The 12894-nt window shown below is 36.3% G+C and overlaps 1 protein-coding gene and 1 long non-coding RNA gene across 2 annotated transcripts in view; one reads left to right on the plus strand and one right to left on the minus strand.

Annotated features, from left to right (window-relative positions):
* The window catches only part of LOC6043584 (protein eva-1), a 346252-nt gene that overhangs the window by 258818 nt on the left and 74540 nt on the right, over positions 1-12894 (minus strand). Inside the window, exon 2 of the mRNA XM_038262923.1 lies at positions 4620-5462. Coding sequence (XP_038118851.1) covers positions 4620-4800 — 181 coding nt within the window. The 5' untranslated portion in view covers positions 4801-5462. The remainder of the gene's footprint in view (positions 1-4619; positions 5463-12894) is intronic.
* Positions 9808-10311, plus strand: LOC119769651. Its single transcript, XR_005278466.1, has 2 exons — positions 9808-10020; positions 10083-10311. It is a non-coding gene; the product is annotated as an uncharacterized LOC119769651 (long non-coding RNA).

Consider the following 12894-nt stretch of genomic DNA (forward strand, 5'->3'; position numbering starts at 1 on the left):
ATTTTGACCAATTTCGTCAGGGTCTTTTTTTTGGCCATGAAATCGGATTTTTAAGCTAAAAATATTCTAAAAAGTTGAAATTTTGAAAGTTGATTTTTTTAATTATTTGATATACCCCCTAAGGGACTTTGTTTAAAATGGTTAGAACTATGGGTTAATTTTGACCAATTTCGTCAGGGTCATTATTTTGGCCATTAAATGGGGTCCTTAAATTATTCTAAAAAGTTGAAATTTTGAAAGTTAATTTTTTTTAATTATTTGATATACCCCCTAAGGGACTTTGCTAAAATTGGCTAGAACTATGGAATAATATTGATCAATTTTGTCGGGGTCATTATTTTGGCCATGAAATGGGGTCCTTAAGCTAAAATTATTTTAAAAAGTTGAAATTTCGAAACTTGATTTTTTAATTATTTGATATACCCCCTAAGGTATTTTACTAAAATTGGCTGGAACTATGAAATAATTTTGACCAATTTCATCGGGGTCATTTATTTCACCATGAAATGAAGTTTCAAGCTTAAATTAATCCGATAAAATTAACTTTTGAGAGTTAATTTTTTTTAATTTTGTTACATTCCCTAACGGAATTGATTTATTTATTGAGAATTTTTGAAGTGTGAATAACAAAAACTGTTATTATTTTCATAGATCCAGGAAGACGGAGCTGACGTTAAAGTTCGAGCTGAAGTGAGACCTCGGAGACTGCATCGGATTCAGCAAATTTTCAGCAACTTTTACTTGGAGTCGGAATCTGTGATGTCGGGTATTTTTGGAGAGCTGAAGTCGTCGTTGGCGTTATATCCTGCATCCAGAGTCGGAGTTGTCTTCAAAGAATGGATTCAAAGTCGCTTGGAGGTACCCGACTCTGCAGCCCTGACTAGTAGAGAGGAGTTATGGCAACTGCAGGTTTATTTGCAAATTACAAATAAACCAAAACAATAACTTTTTTTGTTATGGAGACATACCAGTTCAATAACATTTTTTGTTATTATGCTGCTCCACCTCTCCGCACAAAATAACAAATCTTGTTATTCCTTCATGATTCCTTCTGTGTTATTGGTTTGTTATTGCAATAACAACATAATAACAGTTTAAGTTATTCTTCGAACAAATCTTTGTTATTGATTTTTGTTATTTTAACAACTAATCCGATCATCCCAATAACATATTTCGATCTTCTCACAATATCAAAAACTGACCTTCCCAAGTTATTTCCGTCTGCTCGGGAATTTGTACTATAAATCGCCTCAGAACCTTTATTCAGCAGTGAACCATGACTTATCCCTTTCGCTATGGCTATCAGGTCGAACCAGTTGACATGAGGGACGCGCGCATAAGTTGATGCAATTAATGACTATTTGATTAAATCTCGGCGAATGATGGATGGCTACCGTTGCCATGGCTGGGCGTACTTCATTAATCATCCATCGACCGGACCCGACCAAACTGCACCGGACCCGGTGGACACAGCACGGCACAAGATTTCGCATCGGGATGGCCATTCTGTATCGCTTTCTCGATGACGACGGCGATTACGTTGCGTTATCGTTTCGTGATCAATGAGAATATCACCGCTCGGTAATCGCCTAGAACGATGGATCGGGCACGACCCGACGACAATGGGACCTCGTCTCGATAACCATGAAATAATGCGCTTTATTGGGCGGAATGCATTCACAATGCTATAATAGATAGCGGAGAGTGGGGCCTCTTGAACATTTGTCCCCAACCTGAAGTAATAAAAGTTAAGAATAAACACAACTTCCCGGGTAGACGGTAGTAACAAAATTCATGTCATTTTAATAACAAATATTGTTAGAATAACAGAAAGTGTTATGGAATCATCTTGAAAAATCAATTTTTGCTTAAGGGTTTAATAACAATTTATGTTATCATAACAAAATTTGTTATTGGTGTGATATTGGTTGTCAGCCAAAACAACTTTGGTATAACATTTTTTGTTATGGAAGAATACCTGAAACTGTCGGGATTGTCGGATTAGTTGTTAAAATAACAAAAAATAATAACAAAGATTTGTTCGAAGATTAACTAAAAATGTTACAATCCAATAACAAAAAAAAATCATATCGTCGAATAACAAGTCTTGTTATAAATAACATGAAATGTTATTGGCCTAGTATTTTCAAATATCAAAAAATGTTATTTGCAAATGGAAAGATGCAACTTTTTTAGATTTTTGGTCATATTTGGGTGCGATATGTTGACATTCAATGTCAATTCTGAGGGCAGATTCGGGTTCAGTGAGCAATTGCATGGAAAAACAAATAGTGAAACAATTTTAAATTTCGTCAGGGTGATCCCATACAGTTTTCCCGTGAAAATACATTTTCAAATGAAGATATCTAGAGTTTAAAGAAAACACCCCTGAGATTTTTTTTTGAATTTGGGGAAGATTTACTCTTTTGAATGGAACCTGGCGCTTAAAAATTGGCCTGAGCTTTATAGAGATATTAAAGATTTAAATTTGCATCTTTTATACCTTAAATATAACTTTTGACCTTTGAGTCCAAATTGACTTGACAAGGAATAAAAACACCTATAGTTTTTTTTAATATGTCCTATAAAAGCAATAGCTTATAGGTCATACAAAAACTAAACTTTACCAACTAACTCTTCTGAAGACTGCAAATCTAAACAATTCGTCAGCTGTGAGCTATCTTGTGACATAGAACATTTTGGTCGAAAATGAGTTAATTATGACGTTTTGCTATACTTAACACCCTTTAACCTGATTTTGGAAACTCGCTTACGTTTCCCGGATATCGCAATACACACTTGTGACATAGACCAATCATCAAAATGATCGTGCACACTTGTGACACGTCATACATGTTGTTGGAAAATGAGGAAATTTTTTCTTGTTTTTCACAAATTTATGTTAATACACATTTTCTGAAGGCAATGCAATCTTTTGTTTTTGAAAATATACTGATTAAGTCGGTTAAACTATTGATTTGGGCCTATTTTAGTTTTTTATGGAAATTCTGTGCACACTTGTGACACGTAGTACAATTTTACTTTCGAAACACACTAGTGACACGTGCTTTTCAGATTTTTTATTTCATAATTTACTGTATCTTTAAACTGGTGTAACCAAATTAGTTGAAACTTGGAGCGTTTGTTTAACGGTAGTATACGAGCCGATTACTTCAAAAAGTTTGGCTCTACCATTCAGAGTTTTGAAAACATTTATCATCAAACTTTAAAATCGATTTTCTCGAAAAGTACTAAATGGTCGTTGTCACAAGATAGCACACAGGTGACGAATTGTAAAAAAAAACATTTTCCATTTAATTTCGCGATCTGAACGTTCAATTTAATTGATTCAAAAATGTTTTAAAATGTCATGGCGTAATTGAGCAGAACATTGAAAACATATTTTTGGGAACCTTTTGGCTAATAAATAGCTTTTTAATGAAATACTTTAATATTCAATAATTTTAATATTAGCTGTGTTTATACACAAATTTATATCCGGGAAATCTGTTGCTTTAGTGTCATGAAAAATTGTACAAAGAAAACATTTTTATTTGGTCATATTGGGGATTACAGTTTGTTTTTTGGGGTTATTTCGATGAAAGCTAGAAACCAGGTAAACTTGATTCGGAAACGAAACGAAACTATTGGCACTACGCCCCCCGGGGCATGGCCTTCCTCTAACGTGGGATTTCTGCTCCAGCGCCTCTGACGAGACAGGAGAAACCGGGACCGACGTTTTACTTCACCATCCGATAGAAGCTCAGTGGATAAGGCGGGAATCGAACCCGCGTCTCATAGCATCATCGGGATCGGCAGCCGAAGCCGCTACCCCTGCGCCACGAGACCCGGAAACTTAATTTAAATAAATCCATGGGATTTCAACTACTTTTCTGAAGAAAAATCCAAAAAATTTAAAACACAATCCTCGAAAAAAGGTGTTCTAGAATCCCCGACTAAACATTTCGACGGACACCGCAAAATGTTGGGAAAGAGCCCTTCTTTCATGGTACCGGATGGTATCAGACTTCCTGAATTTTCATGTTAAGTTTGTTCCAGGAAACAGATCGTGATGAGCTTGAATTTAAGTTTTAAAACATGAAACTGAGAAAAAAAACATGTTTTCCAAAAAATGTTTAATGAATTTGTTTTTCTGACTCACGACCTTCGTGGTAAATAAACAATTAATAAAAAATAACATTTTGGCTAGCCGTAGCAATGATGAGCAACCTGAAATAAGTCTCATTTAGATCATCTTAAGGCTCAAAAGGTTTGTAAACACAGTAATAATCTGTGTAAATTTAGAATGTTCAATACTTCTTACATGTTCTAATTCTACCTAATTTTAGACTGAAAAAGTGACATTACACCAGAAAAGTGGCAAAACTACACATTTACAGAGGTAAAATTACACATTTTTTTCTGACGTAAAAGATGTACCCCTTACCAGATGTAATATTACCATGATTTTTTTTTTACTGTGTAGTGGCAAAAAAGAAGCAGTACCTTATTTATAAAAAAATATCATGAATTTGTCTGCCTACTTCATAACTGGTGTAGCCCAACTCTCGCTCATATTTTTTATGTGTGCATTTAAATTGATAGTTGGTGAAGCTTACCTAGAGGATCCACCCTGAAAATCGGCGTTTCCGGATTTGCCCGCAGGGACAGCGGTGACGTCGTCAGCAACAGGAATATGATTATCCAATAAAATAAATGATGCTGAATCGATTTGGTTTTTATTAATTCCATTACTGCGATCTCCGATTTTCCCGTTCTGCTCCACTGATTTTTCCTCATTAAGTGGGTGGCTTTTTTCACACACACACACACACACTCTCTCTCTCTCTTACTCTCTTTTCCCGATTCAATACAATTATTTAATTTGGTCACTTTTTTCAATTACGATTGCACTTTGCGACTGCAAACATGTTGTTCTGCGTTTCCACCCGTCGGACAACCTCCCCCACGAAGGTTGCTGATGGGGAAGACAGCTGCGAGCAAATTAATTTTACGTGTTTCTGCAAATTTTCATGCGATCCGGAACGCTGTCGAACTTGCGTTACAATTTGGGCTTTGCGGTTGCTTTTCCACCCGACACACGGTTTTTCTTCAACTGGCTAGGCATCTGCGGTCGAATTTTATAATGATTAATTATCTCGCACACTTTTAACGCACCGTTAAAAACACATTGCCACTTGCATTATTATGATTAAATTAAAAAAAAAGCTGTGCCCCGTCCCCCTTTTCACCCCCACTTCCTGGTTTTTCACTTTGGGCCGGAATCGTAAAAAAATGAAACGGCTCTATCATTTCCGGAGGCTGCGCTCGTTATGAGAATGAATTCATAAAACCATCTCCAGGCGACATTTCCGCTAGAATAAACACCTCAACTCGTCGTCGCCGTCGTCAGTCGTCGCAAAGTTGCCAGGTCCGAGCGGCGGTGGCGGCGATGGCAGTTGCTGGAAATACGAAAGAACAGACAAGGAAAGATATTATTACTATTTGCGTTCGTAAAACTTTTATACGGACTGCGTCTCGAGTCCTTCTTTTCCAAGGTCGTGGAAGGAGGTGGGGGGAGGTGGAAGGTGCTGTACAGTATGTCTTGTGCTGGTGAAGTTTTTCTCTCTTCATCACAGAATCCTCGTGTGATAAGAATCGAAGAGAGACAGTTCCGCGACAACGGAACCGTAATCCGAGGTAAAAATAGACTTGTTATGAGAAGAGTGCTGGGAAATTAATTGCTCGCTGAGTAGGTGGTGTACACTGCCTTAATCTGGGCATTAAAAATGACGTTTTAATTGGCGTAATGGACTGACCTTTTTCTCATTATCATCAAGATTCACTGCATTAAATAATTGGAATCAGCTTAACGAAAAAAAAAAAACGTTTTATTCGATTGGCCAAATTGGATTGAAGGTTTTGTGATAAGTCTGATTGTCACTCACGAGTCGTACATAAATATGATTAATATCTACGAGTTGAATGCATTTTTATTTTTCATTTCCAGAAAGCACTCACTTCATTGTTTTTTTGCCTTCCTCACTGAGGTAAGGCTATAATCCTGCTCAGAAAATGAACTTTTTATTAAAAGCTCCTAGACCCACCTTCATGTATACATATCGACTCAGAATCGAAAACTGAACAAATGTCTGTGTGTGTGTGTGTGTATGTATGTATGTGACCAAAATTCTCACTGAGTTTTCTCAGCACTGGCTGAACCGATTTTGATCGAACCAGTTGCATTCGACTTGGTTTAAGGTCCCATTTATCGCTATTGAATTGTTTGAAGTTTCGATAAGTAGTTCAAAAGGTATGTTTAAAAATGTGTTTTCGCAATTATCCGGATCTCAATTATATGCACGTAAACGATGTCCGGATCCATCATCCGACCCATCGTTAGTTAGGCAATTGAGAGGCCTTTCCAAAGAGTCCAAAACATTGAAGATCTGGCAACCCTGTCTCGAGTTATGACCACTTAAGTGATAATTATGTACTTTTTTGAAGCCGGATCTCACCTTAATGCATGTAAACTATGTCCGGAACCATAATCTGACCCATCGATGGTTTGGCAATCGAAAGGCCTTTCCAATGAGTCCAAATCATTGAAGATCTGGCAACCCTGTCTTGAGATATTACCACTTAAGTGATATTTATGTACTTTTTTGAAGCCGGATCTCACTTAAATGTACGTAAACTATGTCCGGATCCATCATCCGACCCATTGTTGGTTAGGTAATTGAAAGGCCTTTCCAATGAGTCCAAATCATTGAAGATCTGGCAACCCTGTCTCGAGTTATGACCACTTAAGTGATATTTATGTACTTTTTTGAAGCCGGATCTCACCTAAATGTATGTAAACTATGTCCGGATCCATCATCCGACCCATCGTTGGTTATGCAATTTAAGGCCTTTCCAATGAGTCCAAAACATTGAAGATCTGGCAACCCTGTCTTAAGATATTACCACTTAAGTGATATTTATGTACTTTTTTGAAGCCGGATCTCACTTAAATGTACGTAAACTATGTCCGGATCCATCATCCGACCCATCGTTGGTTAGGCAATTGAGAGGCCTTTCCAAAGAGTCCAAAACATTGAAGATCTGGCAACCCTGTCTCGAGTTATGACCACTTGAGTGATAATTATGTACATTTTGAAGCCGGATCTCACCTAAATGTATGTAAACTATGTCCGGATCCATCATCCGACCCATCGTTGGTTAGGTAATTGAAAGGCCTTTCCAATGAGTCCAAGACATTGAAGATCTGGCAACCCTGTCTCGAGTTATCACCATATAAGTTATATCTGTGTTTTTTCTGGAACTAAAAAAAGCTTAAATGTGTGTCTCAAACACTCATATTACTCATTTTTGGTAAAAAGTGAGGAAGGCATCAACCACATAGGTGGATTATGTTAGTTTTTTAGTGTAAATTTGCCTTCAAAGTATGTGTCAATCTTGCAAAGGGCACCAAAAAGGTTTTCTTTATTCGAGTCGAATGATCTTGTGAAATTTGGCAAGGTAATAAAAAATAATAAAAATCTAATTAAATTAAATAAACTATCTCACTGGTAAGGCTAAAGAGCTTAATTCTCATAAAATGAAGCTCGTATAGACTCAACATCACATGTAGGGGAAATACACCCATTTTAATCACACTAAGCCGTTCGCCCAATTTTCATCCATTTTGCCATTTTCCGCTAATAAATCAACATTTTCAGATATATCAACAATGCAGAGTTGCTTGCTCATTTGAGCTATTTATTACTTTGGAACAGTCAAACGCACTTTATTAAAGCTGTAATTCATGATCAAAGTGCTGATAGGCCGATAATAGAAATAGGATGAGAAAGATAAATCGAGTTTTAAAGATTCTTGTTGAATTTTGCCTTGGAATCTTATTTAAATGTTTTTGTAACAAGCTCAATCACTCTTTATGTTTCAATTACATTGGATTTGATTTAATATATAGATTATAATCTATATATCTATATATATCTATATATCTATATATAGATTATAATCTATATAATCTATCTATAATTATAGACACTAAATTTCAATTTCTTGCAGTTTTTACTGTATATAAATTAATGGATTTTTTCCATCTTTGATTCACTTGTTTTTTTAATAAATGAAAAGCAAAAAATAATGTTTTTTTTCAGAACAACTTTTTAGTGATAAAGTTTTATTTGAATAAAAATGAGTCAAAAAAAACAGGTAGCAAAAACTTTTTTTTATATAAACTGCAATAGTTTAAAGAAATTTGAAGAGTAACGAATTGAAAATATAAGTACACTTTTAAAATGATGTGTATGTTTACAATCATTTTCAAATATTTTGAAATATATTTGAGTAAATGCACACGATTTTTTTTGCAAAGAAGATTTGAATCCAAATTTTGATTCAATAAATTTTATCATGCCTCATTGATTTTTGTTATATATTGTTGTGTTGGAAAAATTGAACTTAAAAAAACTTTGCAACGACCAATGATTTCAAAGTTATTGAATTGCAGTTGAAAAAAAAAACAATAACAATACATTTTTGAACGAAAAAAAAAATCAAATAAAAACAGTTTTTAAAGTTATCTTAAAAGACCTTAAGACAAGTAATTTTATGAAAAAAGCTCACTTTTTCAACTTTCATCAAACGTTATTTCCGGCCCGCCACTGCTTAAGAAAAATCAGATCTGACCCGCAGGGCCAAAAGATTGGGCACCAATGTGGTAAACTTAGATGCAGATTTGTAGCAAAATGATGCGACTACCATTTGGGTGTACCTGTACACATGCATTATGAATTTTTTTCAAATTTTCTATTATCTAAAACCTGACTTTTGAAGAAAAAAATCAACAAAATTGTTTTTTTTTCAAAAATCTTTATTTTTTAATTTATTCCTACAATCTATAATCTATAATAGTGCTAAGCGTGCACTATGGGCCATCTCCATACACACAGGCGGCCAAATTATTTTTTTGCTTTTTAAATGTTTTTTCATACAAATTTGGGTAATTGTATGGTATTGAAATGATATACGTCGATTTTTATGAGTTTTCATGTTTTTCGATAGTTGATTGTTTATAATAAATAGTCTTTTCATACATTTGCAAGTTCAACAGAATTGCGTATATATTGTATTGCAAGTTTATATTATTAAATTATGGATAAGCTAATACATTTCCACTTCAAGGACACAACCCCTCCCCCCACTTTCTTTCACCCCCCTCCCTCCCCTCCTCCCCTCTAACAAAATTTTGTTAAGCGTAATAAATTCATTTTAAGTCAAATATTTATCATTTACTGCTGTGTGTTTATTTTGTGAGTCCATGCCATATAACTTGACCCTTACGAGCATAAATTGCGAAATTTTTAATTGTTAAATCAAATAACAGAAAAATTAATTTTATTATAAATATTAATTATGAAGTAAAACGATACAATACAAAACATTTTCTTACTAATCCTAATGTTCTTGTCCATGAAAATTCATTTGATTATAGAGTTTCTGACGGCTTCAGGATTTGTTAAAGGTACTTTTTATGACGTTTTGTACTAACCAACATAGAACTTAAATGTGGATCAGTTTCATGGATTGATTGCAGAAATTCATCATGCTAAGTCAATATTTTGCTGAATACTTTTTTCGGAGTCAAACCACGGACGAACGGACATGACACCACGAACAAATTTGACTCATTTTTCTGAGGCAAAATTCAAATTTCAGCCGAATAAAAATACGTTAAAACCGCGATGAAACACTAGCGCTGTCTGTGCACACGTTGGCGTACTATATTTGTTTTGATGTTATTCCACTTTCCGTCAAAATGTTGTCATGCTGCGGTGATTGAAAAATGTCTGTTCATTATCCGCTACCAATAGCTTCACATTGCGCGCAGTTCTTTTTGCGGTGAACGTTAGTTCTACATTTTGGATTGATATCAACAATACTATCTGGAGCAAATCATAAATATAAAAGTAAACAAAACAAGCAGGATGTGCAAAGTTTATGTTAAATTTAGTAAGTTTAGTTTATTTTGTTTAACAATTTTCTTGAATATTTGAATATTTCATCATTTTAAGGTCACGATGCAGCATCATGTTTTTAATTAGTTCCGAAACGAGTCTAGATTGTCTCGCAGAGGTGGATTGACAGTGGAGAGTGGAGCGTGAATTAAAGAATTGACTACCAAGATGAAGAGGGGGCGCAAGGTTGCCGAACGTTTGTTCCGTCACGTGAATCTGTTCTTGTAGGCGTTTTCATGAGGTTTGATTTGTTGAAATAAAACGCATTTTAGTTTAGATTTTCCAACATTTTTATTATTTGCTCAACAAATATGATGATTAAGCTTAACTTAAGGTAATCTTACAGCGGAAGGCACATTCGGGCAGCCTTTCCGTTTCGCTTAGACTGCTTATAATTCTCTTCAATCTTAACTTGCTTTAAAAAGGCTTGAAAAAGTGTGTTAAAGATTTTATCGACTAGCAAATTGAAACAACGTTTGCACAAACCATCGCAAAACGATTTATAGTCGATGTACTCCTTCAGTCTTCCCTTAACTCCGTCGCGATTCTGGTACAAAAACTTGTGAAATTTCTGTTTAAAGGCAGTGAAGCACAGCAAGCTCAATGCGTACAGTTTCGAATTGGGCAGGTTATGCTCGCGTCCGGAAATTTTCGTTTTCAGCTTGCAGAACAAAAATGCTTCATCTTCTGCCATTTTGTCGTCATTGAGTTGCAAATTTTTTATGCACTTTTTGTGATGAAGCTTCCGGATAGATGCCCCAGAGATGTACATAAGACTATTAAGGTCTTTAATCGAAACTTCCATGGGCGTGGTCAAGTCCAACGGCGAAAACTTGTACTGATGCGTAACTTTTGGAATTTCATCATCGATAATGAAATTTAGATCATCATCATCCAAAAGTGGCATTGCGGAATCGGGCTTGCAGTTACCGTTTGTGATCTTTAAACTCGAGTCGATTATAGCGTACTTAAAAGCTGATCCAAACTTATCCCCATCAGGCCGGTCGTTTGAGCCGCATCGTCGACGTAACTGAGAAAAAAAATTCTCAAGATTGTCTGTTTGCAAACGGTTCGTACGCAACGACTCAAATCCATAATCGTTGTGGAGTTCGTTCCACAGAAGTTTAAGCGCATTTATGTTGCTTATAAACCCTCTTAAGTAATGCGGCTTTCGTTGCACTATCGTTAAATCCTTCGCTTCAGTTTGTGCCTGTAAATAATTATATTTATATATTATTTCCTAATCGAATAATATTAAATAAAACTACCTTTGCCAAATCTCTGCAATCCTTCTTTGTGTAAAACGTTGATTCTAGGGCACACTTCGCTTCTTCCAAAAATTGCCAGTGAACAGAATCTTGACAGATCGCACCTTTGAACGGCTAAACATTAAATAGAAATTTGAATTAATGATTTCAACAACATTCCGTGGACAGGGAAAAATAAAACTAAGGGGAATAATAAAAGTCTCTATAAAACTAAGATGAAATTAAAAAACTCTAAACTCTATGTATATTACAAGTACACTCAAATCCCGATGGTTTGACACCAACTGTTGTCAAATGTTTGTCACCGTTTTTTACACGGAGTTTTCACACACTACCAAACGTTTGTTTTGATAGTGTGCTCGGTCGCTGTGTAAAATGTTACAGTTCGTCACTTTTTAGTTTGACGGGGTACAAACTAAATAAGTGTCAAACTAAAAAGTGACCCAGTTCGTTTGACAACAAATGGTGTCTTAGCATCGGGGTTTGAGTGTATACTTATTTTCCCCGCTTTCTCCTATTCGTCCCAGATTATGAAGGTCATTTTACAGTACCTTTCCTGGACAATCATCCCGCTTGCTGTTGTAAGTGTCAAATAACGTATTGTGGAACTTCATGAACTCTGCGGTGTCGAGGGCGGCGGGAGGTAGCTCTCCAGTCTCCACGAACAGTTCTATAGTAGCTGCTGCTGTGCCGCTTAACACTTGGGCCGCCATGGCCACGTTCATTGATGTGAACGGAGGCAGCCTTACGTGCTTTTCCGTTACGCGTGGAGCTAAGCGTGGGGTTGACTGTGAATCTAATTCAAACATTTTCTCAATGTCCTCGAAAGCTGCTATTCCGTCCTTGAAAACTGCATTTTGCTTCTTAAGCATGTTCCGAGCACTTTTCGTCAGGTGTGGAGAATCCCATAAAATGTACAACGGTTTGTCGTCGACTTTGATTGTGGGATTGGCGATTGAAGCACCCATTTCCTTCGCCATTTTCGTATTTACCGAAAACTGGTCCATCGCCAACACCTTTGGGTCTAATCCAATCTGGCGAAGTGATCGTACCGTCTCGGAAACAATCTGGGCCTGTTCTTCGCTGCTGAACGAGTTGTGGGCGAAGAAGTAGCCGACTGCCTGCATTAAAAAATAAATAAATAAAAATAATTCCTTGAAATACTGAAAGTAGCTTACCTGTTTAAATTTTCGACCAACACCTGTGATCATAACGGTGACGGCTTCCGTGGCAAGCTTCGAAACGCGATTCTTTTCGATTTTTCGTTTTATGCCATCATCGGGAAAGCCCGTGAAGCGGTCCAGCTTTGCCGAATACGTCAAGGAAGATTTAATCTTCATCCCGTCAATACAAATCGTCACAACTCGCTCCTTCTGCGTGAAATCAGCAACTTTGGCTCCCAATGTTTTCAGGATCGTTCGATTCAGTCCAGGAGCGATTTTTACAGATTTGGTCCATCGTTTTAAAGTCCGGGTCGAGGGAAGTGTCAGTACCTTCGACGATTTCACCATGCGGTACACCTTAGGGCCGCACAAAAACATCGACAAGGTAAACTTTCGTGTTGCAGCCGAGAATTTTCGACTTTTTGGTGCGAGGTCCTG

This window comes from Culex quinquefasciatus, chromosome 3, assembly GCF_015732765.1.
Source record: "Culex quinquefasciatus strain JHB chromosome 3, VPISU_Cqui_1.0_pri_paternal, whole genome shotgun sequence".
In the NCBI taxonomy this organism is placed as follows: Eukaryota; Metazoa; Arthropoda; class Insecta; order Diptera; family Culicidae; genus Culex; species Culex quinquefasciatus.